Source organism: Chiroxiphia lanceolata, chromosome 3 (assembly GCF_009829145.1).
Source record: "Chiroxiphia lanceolata isolate bChiLan1 chromosome 3, bChiLan1.pri, whole genome shotgun sequence".
Lineage (NCBI taxonomy): Eukaryota > Metazoa > Chordata > Aves > Passeriformes > Pipridae > Chiroxiphia > Chiroxiphia lanceolata.
The window spans coordinates 62408966-62424555 of record NC_045639.1 but is presented as its reverse complement, the minus strand read 5'-3'; the positions used below and the strand labels follow the sequence as shown (position 1 = coordinate 62424555).

The window sequence follows — 15590 nt, the reverse complement described above, 5'->3', positions numbered from 1 at the left end:
CTGAGCATCAATGAGCTTTGCTAGAAACATATAAATGGTAGATTGGGCACTACCATGAAGCAGCAAAGAGAAAGACTGCATATTCCAAAGAATGAGCATGTATATTTTTGGTTTTTCACTTAGTAGAAGCATGCATTTCTTGTAGAGAAGAGATTGGGGAGTCAAGGGAGTCACAGTGATGTTGACAACTTTGTTTAAAAACAGTTCTGTGTGCGTACGAACAGTGTAAAATCAGCTGGGGATCTTCATGACAGCATCTTGCAGGATTATGGTACTAAAGTACTGTCTAAATATATGTGCATCAAATATAATACCTTTCCAAAACTCATGCCTCCTTTTTATCTGAGCACAGATGCTTTCTTTGCAAGTAGCTGAGTCTCACAACTGTCATGGCATGTTGGTTAATGCAACTATTAGGTTACTATTCTTCACAGTAGCATACTTGCCCTTCTATAACATCTCTTTTTATCTAGACAATAAGGAGATAATGTAACTGAGATCTGCATTTTTAGAAAAAAATCATAATGTATAGTTTTGAAGGTTGAGTATTGGAAACAACTACAGCTGACTCTAAAATCAAGATCTCTAGTTGCTTATAGGAGTTAGAACTTGAGGTGAGAAGGTATTGCATGACCTAGTCCTACCTTTACCGTCATTACCAGGGTGCTTAAAGCAGCTTGTCCCAGGGATCCTTACTGGTTCCTTTACTGGTTAAACTTCCTGCATCCCTGAATTTTGGTGGTGCTCTGTAGTATGTGGGAAAAAAAAAAGTCAATTTCCCTTCTCTCTCCATGAAAAGAATTTTTCAGTTTATTTACAAAACTCTCTGGAATGACAAGGAGCCATTTGTGGTTGCTGTGGCTGATTTCTGTTGTGCTGAAGATGCTAGGAGACTGCACAAAACTCTTCACCCCTGGTGAGATTTTTCAGCCTGTTGATGCTCTTTCTAACCGAATTCAGGGGAAATGTGTTCTGGCTGCCAGTATACTTAATTTTCAGGATCATTCTGCCAGACATGTGTTTAATAATGATGAGGCAATCACCAGTGAGATCTTGGCCATTTGGGCTGAGGGCCTCCTTGCTTGTAGGCACCACTACAAAACAGTTATAGATACTCCTTGAGACTGTGGGACAGTCCCATACTCATGTTTCTGTTGCTCTTTTAGAACTGTTGACACTTGGTGAACAAAATAGGTTGGTTTCTTTTCCCTCAGATGTGAAGTGCTTCTTGAGGAAGAAAACATTCTGTCACGCCAGGCAGATGTTTGGGTAATTCTTTTGCAGTCCTCATGGGATCTTTTTCCCTCAAAACACAGGAGGACATTTGAGGATCCTCTTTGCAACATGTTTTGTACCATAGAAAGCAGTAATGCTCTGAAGTAAAGTCCAAGTCAGGCAAATCTCTGGAGGAGTTACCACCCTCCTAGAAAGAAATCCTAAAGTATTTGGGAAGCACAAATCACAAAGAGAAACAGAAGACATTAAGGCATTAACAATTGACTTTTAGACTGATTTTCCTCTTTCTCTCCTTTGTGACTGGCTCAGACTCCTGTAGATCTCGAGGAGGCTGGACAGAGAGTCCACATTCCTCAGCTATCACCACTGGTTCAGTTGCATTCCAGAAAACTTATGGCCAATCCAATATAGTAATTGTCATGTATGGGTCTTTCTTCCCATCAGAGCCCAGCTGCTGTACCATCACAACACACCAAGTCCCTGCAGGTGATTTAAGGCCAAGTGATTGAGCAGAGCTTAGCCTGCAAGACTGAGCTCAGGTTTCACCTTGGCCCAAGCTGGGAATCTATTTAGCAATGATAATACAGTTTTATCAAACCCATGCATAGTGGCTGTTCTGGTGCTGTCCTGCCCCTCCTGGGCTTTGTCTTTGCTCCGTAACTGTCTGTTGACTACACGTTGGTTCAGTGTTTTTGCCGCACCATTGTCCGTCCCACCTCTGATGCATTTCTACACAAAGAAATGCTGTCCAAGAAAGAGTCTGAGGAAATACGCTGTGGTTTGCAAACTGAATTCCTTAATGACTTTCTCATTAGAAGAGCTGACTGCCAAATGCTGTTTACATTTGCCTAAAGGACAGTCCACATGATTAAGAGTAGCTCTGCTTTACATGAAGTATTGTTTTCAGACCACCACCACAGGCAGCTGCTTCCCACTAGGCAAGAGGAAAAGAAAGGAATGCTAGTGAGCACACAGAGCAATCGAGTAACAGGAGAACCCAGGGGATATCCCATCCCAAATCACCACCACCAAAAGGGCTACTGTCTGCGTGGGTGCTGTGTGGTGGGTAAAGCTGAGGTGGGGTCCGGTCTTGTGGCAAGGGGCAGCCCAGCTGGGAAGGCCGAATTCCAGAGCAGCTATGCTGTGAAAATATTTCCTGTGAGAATGCGCACGCCTGAGAAACCAGGATTAGCAGCAGCTCTCTAGCAGGGATGGATTTCATTTGCCTAGCACATCCATTTCAGGAGCGAACTTCTAAATGGACATCTTGTCTTTGGAGAGCAATGATGAGTCAGTGCACCTCAGCTGCAGCAAACGGGCAAAGAATATTCTTCTACCCTGAGCTTTTCCTCTGGCTGTCAGAACATGTGCCCAGATGGATTCCTCTTCCGTTTTGTTTTCTGTTGTTTTCTTTTTTTTATCCCATAAATTTCAATCTAAAAATAAAGCAAAACTGATTGAAAAATGTCATTGCAAAGGTTTAGAATTTATTTGCTGCATATGGTCAAAGTCTAGCACCTCATCATTGGAAATTCAGATTCAAATGCAGCTCCTTATCCTTAACTTTCTATTTTTAATAGACACCACAACTCATTGTTTCCAGAGTAGAGCTTTGGAAAATATTCTGAGATTTCATTTCCTAATGAGACTTAAAAGTAGTATCTGGACAAATGCCTTGCACAAAAAAAGGCCTCTGAGAAAAAAAAGGGTTTAAAGGCAGACAGGACAAGAAAATAGTTCAATATTAATTTAGGGTCTTCTCTAATCTCCAGTATTTAAGTTTTATAAAAAGAAAAAAAGGAAGAACAGATTTATTGGCTACGGACTTATAGCCAGTCACAAGTCTGCATATACATACTTTGTACTACTCCTGGCTGATGACATGAGAAGAAAAAAAGGTGCAGCCTTTCCCCATTGACACTGATCTCTCTTCAGGATGATGTTAGCAGCTGCCACACATAAATACTGCAGACTAATAATGCAGGTGGGAAAAAAAAAAAAAGAAAGCGACGGACAGACTTCTGTTTGTATGCACTGCTAACCACAAATTACTGGGGTGCAAGGCTGCCGGCATCTACAATTTGATGGCACTGGGCAGTCCCTGAGCACTAATCTCATCTGCATTAAGCTGCATGGGAACTGATGCTCGTGATTATTTCCAGCAGAGTAATGCAGGTAGGGATGCAGAGACAGCGACTAGGTGAGCCTTTGCCACCACCATCAGCTGAATCCCAAACACTGATTCTTTCCCTAGATAAATATACTGCCTGTTGACTTTTTGGTTTTTCTTTAAATGAAATGCATCCCAGTGTAAGGGTAACTTTGCAGTTACGTTAGTTGTCTACCTTTGACGATCTGCTGCAGCTTCTCTGTGGGTCTCTGGGCTCGCACCACTTGCTTTGCCCATTGCTGTGCTGCATTTTTCATCCCTGAGAGTCTATCATTTCACTGTGCTCAGAGTGTTTGAATACTAGAGGGCAGAAGTGCTGGATGGCTGGTAGGGTCATCTCTACAGCCCATGCATAGAATACTTCATCCTCACTGAAGTCAGCTCTGAAAGTTGTGGAGAAATTTTTGGGTTTTGTTTTATATGTCTTTATAATGGAGCAAGTTGCACCAAAGACAAAGTGGTTCAAGCAAGAGTATTTAGCCAGAGCATTTCTTGGACCTATTTGCAATGCCTCCTGGTTCTACAGCCAGTGTATAATCCATGAGACCGTGGTGCCTGACTTTCTGCCAAGACACTGGACCTCTCTTTGTCCCTCTTACCACATCTAAAACTTGTGGCTAACAGAAGTGGCCTGTGCTCTTCTAATGCTTTTTCACCTGCAGACTTCAAAGCGTTTCTTAAAGTGGATATATGTTACTTACCCACTTCTACTGCTGACCTAAGCACAGAAATTTGAAGAAATGCTTACACTCTGTGTACCATGACTGGATTTCACCAGATAGGGTTTATGTTCCCAGCACATCACTTAAACTCTGGGCTCACAGTTTCTGATATGGGGGAAAAAGGGATAAAACTTCTGGTTGCTTCCTCGGGGTTATGATGTGCAGTTGCTGAAGTGCTTGAGGTCTGCAGGCACTAACACTTTGCTGCATTGAGAGACGAATAGTAAGGGCCAGTTCTGTAACCAGCAGTGATAAGTTCCCTCCCTGTGTCAGAAATATGTTTTAGAGCCTGAGTTTGCTCTGTTTCCTTCTGGAACCCCTTCAATCCCACTCAGCCTTTGCGGGGGGCGGGGGGGCCTACGTTGCAGAGATCAGGCAAGCATCTGGATCTGAACTAGACAGGGAGGAGGCTGAGAGGTAACAAGAATAAGATCTTCAGCTGCAGCTTGGAGATGCCTAATTTCAAACATGCTCCACCATTTGTTTTTTCCCAGGTTCAATGACAAAGCCCAGTGCTGTGCTTTTAAACAGTGTCAATTTCTGGAACACTTGACTGTCCCTGCTTTGTTTGTTGCCTGAGCCAGAATAAGGGTCTACCTAGCATTCAGAGAAAGTGCAATGAGAGACTGTTTTATTACAGACACAGGTCTCAAAGAAATGCCAGGCACAGTTGGAGACAGCCAAAAAAAGCATCCTTTTAATAGCTTTTAAGAGAAAAAACGCTTACTTAATTTAAAATGTTAATTCTGACTTTTTAACGAGACTTTTGCTCTAAGAATTTCCAAGAACAGGAGCTTATTTGGCTTCATGCATTTAGTTATAACATGACATGAAATCAACCTTTAAATGGAGCTTGACTTGCATAGTTTATCTTATGCCTTGCTTCATAACACTAGCAATAAAATTCTCCATTTGGAACTACAGGCTTTTTCTTTTTTTGCTATGTTATTTGTATAAGAAGTATCTGGAATGCATAAAAAGAGGCAGGAATTGTGGAAATGGCTAGGAGTATATATTTTATACTTAATACTTGTGCAGTTAAAGGGGAGATGGGAATTGTAATGGATCTTAGCTATAGAGAATTATCATATTTTGATAACAAAGTATTGCCTGTCTCATCTCACACACACAATTTGACCTCAGAGCTGTTGCACATAATGTTTTCTCTGTCAAGAGAATCTATTCATAATGACGTCACAGGTGCTCACATGCTCACACATAATATGTTTCCCATCAAAAGTGATCATCCATATTTTATATAGCAGCTTTGATGACAAATATTTTGTACTTCAGCTGCTTTTTCATCTGTCAGACTTGATGAAGGAAAGTCACAGATAGTTTTTAAATAATATCAGCTCCTTAGATCACATTAATGTCTCTTTGAAAGTAGTTTCCTACAAGATCCACAAGACAGAGGAGAGAGAGGAAAGGAGGTTTTCCTTAACTTTAAAAAGAAAAACTATTTTCCAGTTTCTTAATTTCAATTAATAAGCTCTGTACCTTTGGAATATTTTCAGAAAGAAATATTTTATATTTATTGAGTACTCAGTATTTTGAGAGTCTAGTGAAAGCAAGTCTGATAACTGAATTTATATTGCAACTTCTCACCATGCAGAATGCCATTTATTCTTATAGTAAGTGGTGCTGTGTCCTCATGGTAAAAACACTTTCCTCTAGGTTGTGCTGCAAAATGGGTACTTTGAGGCACACAGAGAACTGGGTTCTTATATTCTCACTGGAATTGTTATGCACATCAGGGTCAAAGTTTGCACTTTTCCTCCATGTCCAGCCCTACTGAGAGAAATAACCCCCATTCCTCATTTTATTAATGAAAGAGAAAAAGTGAACTTGAATTCCCTTTGAGGTTCTTCAGATTGCAGGACTTGTCATCGAAACCTCAGAGCACAGAGGAATGCTTTTCCCATTCATGGGACATGTCTTTTCTGCCAAGAGTGTAAGTGAACAAAGTACAGAGGTGTTCCTGAACTTCCTTGCTAGGCAAACCCACCTGAGCAGCAGGCAGTAGTGCCTCTCAACACACAAGCCATAGATTCATATGGACTTCTGGTCTGCTCCAAGGGATCCACAGAAGGGAGTTGACAAAAGCAAGTTCATTGTGTATGCAAGATATTTAGCAGTGTCTGAAGACCAATATTAAATCAAAGCACTAAAATAGACAATCAAAGCACGGCATGTGCATATTTAAAAAATTACCACTGGCCTGAGGAGAAGGCAGAACAGGAAGCTGCTGGTATTTACAAATACAAGTTACAAATGTAAATGAGGACTGTATTTCTTCTATATATGAAATATAACCAGATGTCTCAGGCTGAGAGATGAAAGCTTACACTTAGAAAAATGCCTGGGCTTTTTGTACAAGACAAGACCAAAAAAGAGGGGACATAGGGTCTGCAGCTACTTGATGCTTAATTATTTTTTACTTCTAATTTATTTAAGAAAGCAAGCAGGGAGAAATTTAAAGTAGGTAACAACTTCTAAAGTACAGGAAGGTGCAAAACTTTATTCTCTGCCACTGAGAAGTAATACAGTGATTAATGTCTGCTACTGAAAAGATAGTCTGCAATAGCATCCTCTTTTCTGCTATCCCCAAGCCTCTGAAGAATTTAAGCAGTGAGTGTAATAAGTTTCCCTTTCCTTGTCTAAAGAATTAGAACAATTCAATTGAATAATCCTACCTATGCTCCGTGCTGGGACCGGAGCAGGGTAAATGCCACAGTTAAGTCTAAACATCAGGTTGTAATTGTTAGAGATTAAAAACATGCCACAGAGAACATTCCAGGAAAAGAAGGAGGGTGAGAAGTATGGCTCTCCTGTGTCTTTTTATTAAGGCAAATTATCGTCTGATCTTACAAGGGCATATTCCTGCACAGTAGAACTGAATCAAATGGCATTTAGTCAATGAAGGAAATTATACACTAGATTAATTTTTAATCATCCAACTAGGGAAAGCAAGGATAAGTGAACATGTATTTATCTGTTGAGCCAAATGCATACAAGGCAGAAAAGCCACTGAAAATAAGGAAAAGAAAAATAAATGTTCTCTAGGATGCTGCTGTTCCATACAATCTATTTCAAATATCATTTGCTGTTAGCTATTTCTTCAAGATGTGAACATATCAGCTGAGCTGCTTGGTTTTTTTTTTTTATGCCGATGAAATAATCTCTGAAATGGAAAGTCAGGTCATAAGCAACACAGACAAAAATGAAGCAATCTTTAAATGCTGTCAGAGAGATGGATGGCCCACCCTTCAAAGTACAGAGGAACCATTATTTCATGGTCTTGTCTAATGTCCTGTTCTCTCACAGTTTGTTTTCTTTAATGCTTGTCTTCTCAGTGCATCCTAACGTGAGCCAGGGTTGCCAAGGAGGGTGTGCTACATGTTCTGACTACAACGGATGCCTGTCATGTAAGCCCAGGCTCTTTTTTGTTCTGGAGAGGATTGGCATGAAACAGATTGGAGTATGTCTTTCTTCGTGTCCAAGCGGATATTATGGGACACGGTATCCCGACATTAATAAGTGTGCAAGTAAGTGTTGGGGAAAGGGGAAGCTCATAGATTTGTTTGTTTTCTCTTGAATGCTGTATTCCCTTAGGAGTCAAGTCAACAGAGAAGCAGATGGACAGGCCATGTCTTTAATGTTCAGTTCTTTATAGTAGTGCAGTAAATATTAACCCAAGCAAGAAGCTAAGGTGAAAGATCACAAAATGGCCTAAAGCTCAGAGATCCCAGCTCTGCATGAATGACCTGCCTAGAATCCACATGATGGCCTCCTCCTCTACAACTCCATGTGAAAAGGAAGCACAGGTGGGCACCAGGCACTGCCCTTCAGCAGCAAGGGAACGGCAGCATCACTGAAGAGCAAGCGGGGACCGAGGAATGCTGAATCTTGGTGGCTGGAGCTGTTTAACCCTCTGCCCTTACCCGCCTGACTCCTGAGACAAGGACAGAAGATGGCAGGTGGCATTCTTCAGAGATGTGGTTTGCCCTGGTCTCTTTATAGCTTGTCTCACACTCAGTGTAGTCCTCTAAATGCCTGTAGAAGCTGGCCAGGCTTCAGCTTCCCAGCTTTCAGCCTGATTTGGGGGAAGTTACTGATTCATGTTGTCTCCGGGCTGGGGGACAGAGAAGCCAACTCTATTCTTTACCACTCAGGCAACATTTTGACCCCAGTATGGATTTTGAACCATAAATGAACTGGAAAAGATCGCAATGTCCTCCCCACTCCTCTTTTTGTTGTTGAATTCACTGTTTTTAATCCCACAGGTGATATAAAAACATAAGAGCGACGGCCAAGAAACTCTCCCAGTTTTTACCTGGTAATAAAAGTTATTTAATGAATGGACCCCAGAGTAAAGTCTTACAGAGTAACTTGACACTGTAAAGTATTTGCTCACTTTTTAGCAGTGTGTGGCCTTGCATATCAGACATGAGCTGTGCCATACATAAGGTTTTATGCATTTTCTCCTAAACATTTCTGAGAATTGGGAAATAGTAATGCAAATTTGGGTAGTCATATAGATAATACCTGAGATACTACAGGACATCTGATTGAACATCAGGGAGCCATTTGAAGAAAAAAGAAAGATATGTTGATTCAAAACAGTCCAAAGCAGATTCTAAATTCTGGCATATCTTTATTTCTCCTGGATGAATGGCGATAGATAGTGTGAAGCTGACCCGGTACTTGTGTCCCTATGCTTTGTCAGTGTAGGGCAGAAGCAGTATATTGTTATTCTCACATGCTATGCTCTGTCTGCCATTTGCATAGGTCTTCAAGAAGATTATCAGTGTGAGGCTGGTTCAGCATCAGGCAATCCTTTTTAAATCCTCACCCATGCCGAGGTCATTCGTGGCTGGCCTCACTGTGTGTACAGGCCATGAAGAAGATCTAAATATAATTTGCTTCCTTTGAAGATTGACATTGCTAGAATTGTGTGATTCTTGTATATGTGAGAGAGTCCATGCTATTTCATGGCAAAGAGCAATAACATTGTTGTATACTGTTTGCATTTCAGAATGTAAAGCTGACTGTGATACCTGCTTCACCAGAAACTTCTGCACAAAGTGTAAAAGTGGGTTTTACTTATACAGTGGAAAGTGCCTTGAAAAGTGTCCTGATGGGCTGGAAGCCAACAACCACACGATGGAATGCACTAGCATTGGTAAGTCCAGTCTCCACAATCCTGCCTGGTTTTCTCACAGGGGATGGGGAATCTAAGGAAGGCATGTCCAGTTACAACACCGGGGAAGTGCAACTTGAAAATGTTCTGCATAACAAGATGTATTCCCCAGCACAAAAAAGTCAAGCTATTGCCCAAATCTGCTGCTTCACAAGAGGTACAAACTTGGTTGTGGCCCACAAACACAGCCCTGATGCTCTGCCACAGGAGATATGGCCTGTTTGGTCTGCCCTGAGGCAGAATGAGGTATATCTCTTACTTGCTTTGTTACAGTGTTATGCAGCACCACTAACATCAAAGGTTCAAAAACCCTGCGTCAGACCCCATATGTAGCTGAAAGATTAAAATACTCATGGCTTTGCTTTAGCTCCCTTGTACTCCCTGAGTCTTCAAAGTATGCATGAGACAACACTTTGAAGCTTACCTTCACAAAAGTGAAGGCTAGCAACTAAAATGCCAAGGAAACACGCATCCCCAAAAAAACCCAATCCCCAAAATGGTGTATGTGCATAATCACCTGAGTGCAGAAAATGAGGATGAAAAGAAAACACCAAATAGGGTGGCACTGACACTGAAGTAGTGAGATTGATGTCACTGTGACTCACTGGCTGTGGAAAAGAGACCTGCTTTTGTATCTACAGCCTCTGACTCACAAGCTCCGATTATTCACTCAGGGTCAGTTTTGGAGGTCACCACACCTAACTGTCTGCTTCATCCCTCTGCCACCCCTTCAACTGAAAGAAGACTGAGTGATATATTTGCCTTGGGCTAGTGCAGCTAGCATCCCATGGGCACGCTGAAGCTGCAGCAGGGTTCAGCTTATTTTAGTATATTGGCTGTGAATTATGGTGGCTGAGGGCTGTGAACTATGGTGCAAGCAGTAACCTCTTCAGCCACTAGCAAACAGGGAGCACTTAGGCACAGTCTGTCCATGATGGAAATCTCCCCCACAGTATCATGCACATAGCTCTCCCTGGCATCAAGTGTTTTGGAGGGGAAGTAATGTAGGAATAAAAATAATGTGCACTAGTTTGGCATTTTCCTTCTCAAATATATATTAGTTCAGGTGGTAGTGTAGGCTTTCACGGTTTTATTTGCAAGTAAAGACTTTCATCTTTGAAAGAAATTCAAGGGATCATTTTTGTTTATTGGAGGCTGTTTCCAAGTGCTGTACACTTAGCTGCTTTAACAATGAGTCAGACTCAACTAAGAAAAGCCATTTAAAGCTATGGAGTAAAACAGAACCTTTTTGTGCACGTGAAAGTCAATTATTTTAACAGGACAGCGCCAGTGTAATATGAAAAAAAATGATCCACATGATAATTCACTGAATGTGTGCAGCAACACACATTTTGAGTTCCAAATAGTACAGGATGCACATTCACATCACTCTGATTTAGAAACTGTAACCTACACTGTTCGGAAAAGTTTGAAAACCCATCCCAATCTAAGTTCTCCTCCGAGATTGCCTGAAGTCAGTTATATTTTCTAGGTTTTGGAAAATTCAGAAGTAAATTCTGGAGCTGGAAAAATACTGACTTACAATTTCCTCCTTATATAGGGGCCGGAAGTCTTTCTGTCTTCAGTGATGACTTATAATCTTAAACACACAGTTATACATAAAGTAAATATAAATATTTACTATCATTTATCAAGAGAAGGATACTGAGGAGATGGCACAAGACAAGGATGGCTATTAAGAGCATACTGTTAAGCTTCCAAAGTTACTCCCATTTTTGTTTACACTGTTTGGACAAGTGTGCAGAGACACACATTTTGAGTTCCAAATAGTACAGGATGCACATTCACATCACTCTGATTTAGAAACTGTAACCTGCACTGTTCGGAAAAGTTTGAAAACCCATCCCAATCTAAGTTCTTCTCTACTTTGCCTATTTCCAGCTTGTATATGCTACAGATGATGGCTCTTTCACAATTTAAGCTGAATACCAAGCAGCAGATCACCAAAGATACTTGACTCCTACTGTAGTGTCTTTCAATATCTTTATAACTATTGATTTCCAAATTCAATATCTTTGAGACCAGCTGCAGCAGCTTGACCCAATAACTTTACTCACCTTTCACACAGGCATGACCGAAGTTTAATTCCACTGAAGCTACAAGGTTTTGTACTTGCATCAAACCAAAGGAACCTAAGAACAAACCCCAGTAACTGATTTCATTGAGACCAATTGTGTTGCTGTTGCCTTGTTTCAGGAATGGAATTATAAAATAGCCAGTAGAAAGTAGTAACTGACATAATTATTTGATATTATTTTGTGTTATATATCCTCAGCTGTCCAATTTCTGTCAATTCACTGCTGTATGTCACTGCTAATTAATTTCATTAGTTTTTACCACCTTTTGGCTGATGCAGAATAAAATTAATGTACCATATATATTGTGTATACAAAAATATATTGGCCAGGCTCAGTTTGTCCTATATTTATTGCAGTGCACTGTGAAGCTAGTGAGTGGAGTCCATGGAGCCCTTGCACAAAGAAAGGAAAAACATGTGGTTTCAAAAGAGGAAATGAAGTAAGGGTCAGAGAGATCGTACAGCATCCATCAGCAAAGGGTAATCCCTGCCCAGCTACAAGCGAGAGCAGAAAATGTATTGTACAAAGAAAGAGATGTCAGAAGGAAGGAAAAGGTACCACGTTATCATCATCATAATATGAGATTGGTATTGTGCTTTTTTAATAACTCACACCTGAATTCTTAGGCCTTGATTGCAGGCTTCACCAAAGCTCCCACTGATGTGGTGTTCTTCGGGCTGGAGAGAACTGTGCCTTTGCCTGGAGTAAATAAAGTCCTAACACTGCTCAAAAAATGTGCTTTGTGTGATCTAGAGAGAACAGGGTGGGCTCATGGGAAGGCACTTTGTCTTTCAGTTCTGTCTGCTGAAGGAGCCGCCAAGATGACGGGTTGCATGTGGCACTCAGAACGAAAAGATCCATTGTAAAACATGTCATGGTGGTTGTTGTTAGTTGGGTATCAGGCAGCCAAGTTTCATGCTTCAACCATGGGATTCCTCCAAAACAATTCCTATTTTGTGCTTCCCTACAGGTAAGACTATAACTTGTGCAAATGCAGTGCTGTGGCCTCTCTCCTGAACTCTTTCTACTTGCTCTGGCTGAACAACATGGCCTGATTTGCATCTAGGTCATGAAGTCCCAGTACGGGAGAAAGACCACAACACTGCATGGCAGACAAGAGGAACTCCACTTGGTTTCACCTAAAAAGCAAAACCGCCGTCAGAACCATCCATCCTTGCAAGGCAGCTTGTTGGACTTATTCCCCAGCATGACAGCTAGTGAATGGTATCCCACATGTTAAGAAGTCTATGAAATAATGATTTACACAAATTCCACCCAGTAGATATTGTTGTTCCATTGTTCCCTTTTCTCCCCTTCTTGCAGAGGGGAAGTTCCTTGGTCTGTCCCCAGTGCAGTTACTCTGGTTGACATAGGACGGTCTATGGAATATTTCTTTTTCCCCATCCCTCCCATTTTCCCCATCCTTCCCATTTCCCCATCCTGCCTATTTTCTCCTTTCCTCTCACTCCTTTTGAGGGTGAGCGGAACAGGTGGAGCAACTCTCCCCTCATGTGAACATCTGTGAGTCAGGAGAAGCTGCTAGTAACAAGTACTAACTGACTGTTTCACTGTTAAATGGTGGCAAGGATTGCTGAAATTGCTTATGGAAATGCTCAAAGGGTTTGGAACTCATAACCCTTTTGAAGGTTGGCTTGTTCCCTGGGTATGTACTTCATGAGAAGGGAAATAATGTTATTAGAGAGTGTCCAAAGGAGGGCCACTAAGATGGTGAAGGGCCTTGAGGGGAAGCCGTATGAGCAGCAGCTGAGGTCACTTGCCTGTTCAGCCGGGAGAAGAGGAGACTGAGGGGAGACCTCATTGCAGTCTTCAACACCCTCACGAGGGGAAGCAGAGGGGCAAGTAGCAATCTCTTCACTCTCGTGACCAGTGACAGGACTTGAAGAAATGGCATGAAGCTGAGTCAGGGGAGGTTTAGGTTGGATATCAGGAAAAAGCTTTTCACCCAGAGTGTGGTTGCGCACTGGAACAGGCTCCCCAGGGAAGTGGTCACAGCACCAAGACTGAGTTCAAGAAGAGTTTCGACAGTGCTCTCAGGTACATGGTGTGATTATTGAGGTGTCCTGAGTAGGGCCAGGGGTTGGACTTTATGATCCTGATGGGGTCCTTTCAACTCAGCATATTCTGTGATTCTATGGTTAGAAGGAGGATCTTATGAATCAGATAGCTACAGATGCCTCCGCCTCACCTGAGAACTGGTTAGATTTACTGATTAATGGGAGCCTATAGGGATAGGTGTAACCTCCTCCTCCTCCTTTTGTCAGGCATTGTCTTGAAGAGGTAAAGAGGTGCATCTGCATCAAGGCAGAAGCCAAGGCAACCTATTTACAGATTCCTGTAAAAATGCTACAGATTTCTATATCCATGATGCCCATACTTGCTTCTGTTCCTGCTCAGTGGTGCAACTTGAAACAGCCTCTCATTAGCCCACTGTAACAAGGGGAAGACTCAGGTTTTTTTCCTTACCGAGGCCTATTTTTGACAAAGGTGAAAATATAGGAATGAACTGTAATTTTGGAACTGTGAAACTGGGATTTTTTGGGGCAACAATATCGTGTATTTGCCTATGGTATTTTGGCATTGGTATTTCAGATTGGACAAGACATTTCTCTTTGAGAAATGACTGATGTTCCTGTGTAACAAGGGCTTTAGAAGACACTACTCACGTATTTTACTGTCCCTTCTTATTTTATGGGATTTAAGCCAAACCATACTTGAAAAATACTGTGCACCACAAGAATTCATTCACAATCAGGAATCTTTTTCTTTCGTTCTTTTCTACAATGTGCTTAAAGGTGGGGTTTTTTCTTCCTTTTGAGCAAGTCACAGTCTATATCCTAGCCTGTTTTATGATCAGTAGACAATTCCTTCAAAACCAATGCAGCCTGATGAAACCTATGTTCCAACTCTATCTGTGCCCTTGGTATTTGTGTGTCTATATCTGAAAGCCATTTTTTTATGTTCTGAAGTCCACCTTCTCAGTATCCACAAAAGTCTTTCCCATTCATTTTCATACACCTTCTCAGGGACACGATTTTTTTTTCCTAAGAGGAAATATGAGGAAATTCACACATAAAACATCAGGTTAAAACAGCTTCAAGGGATGGATTATGGTGACAAGAAAGGAAACAGAATTAAGCTACAAGTTTTCCTTCTGTTCTTACTGGAATGGGGAAACAAAACTTTCCAACTTAACTCCAGGCAACATATCTTCCCTACTGCTACTGTCCCTTATTAAACTTCTGTTCCCCTTTGAACAATAGAGTAATTCCCCGAGAAACCAAGCCAGGCTCTGTTGTTATGGCTAGCTGTGCCCATGCAGTGAGTGCAGAAGGAGGTAACAACAGAAACACTTAAAAGGAAGGGAAAGTAAATAAGTTTGTATTTACTGTTGAGAAATATTGACAATTCTCTTTTTTATTGTACAACTCCCCATGGTTGCTCAGGGGTTGCTTTAGAGTTTAGCTTTCATGGCAGTGGCTTTTGAAGTGTAGCAGCAGACCCAGCAGTTACCAACAGTGCTGTTAATCTTTTCTCCATGGCCATGACAAGAGAGCTAGCTTGGTCAGCCTCGGCCATTTCCATGTTGAATAGATGTCTGTGGCTGAGGGAGCTAGGGCAAAGACCACATGATGACGGGGTATGCTCGTCACAGATGCCTCAAAGACTTTGCTCAAGAAGTTGAGGTCAGAGACAGGATGTTAGTCAGTTAAGGCGCTGCTATCGCGCAGCAGCAAGGACATGTCTCTGGAACAGCTATGCAAAACGAGATAAAGCAGATGAAGAGAGGGTTTTTTTGTTTGTTTCCATCTGCTGGTGTGTTATTGAGGCTGGTGAGCTCTATTGCAACCTTTTTTTTTTCCCTTCACTGGCTGCGAAATGAAGTTTTACTGTGAGAAGGTGCTAGTATTTTCAGAATGGATGAAAACAAATGGGAATAATGAGGAAACAAATAGCCCAACTAGTCTAAAAGGGTCTTTTTGCTTATTTTAGCACTAAATAAGTTGATTCTAGGATGTTCTGACATGGTAATTCCCATGTTTTTCATATACAGGCTCCTTTTATAGTTCAGTCCTATTCAAACTTCACTGTAATTTATTTCATCGTTCTCCTCTTTTAGTCCCATGATGGTGAGTTCATTT

The 15590-nt window shown here is 41.5% G+C and overlaps 1 protein-coding gene across 2 annotated transcripts in view; it reads left to right on the top strand.

Moving 5' to 3' along the window:
- The window catches only part of RSPO3 (R-spondin 3), a 63529-nt gene that overhangs the window by 27532 nt on the left and 20407 nt on the right, over positions 1–15590 (top strand). For both annotated transcript variants that reach the window (XM_032681734.1, XM_032681733.1), the window contains exons 3-5: positions 7485–7676; positions 9167–9313; positions 11787–11984. In XM_032681734.1, the coding sequence (XP_032537625.1) occupies positions 7485–7676; positions 9167–9313; positions 11787–11984 (537 nt within the window). The remainder of the gene's footprint in view (positions 1–7484; positions 7677–9166; positions 9314–11786; positions 11985–15590) is intronic.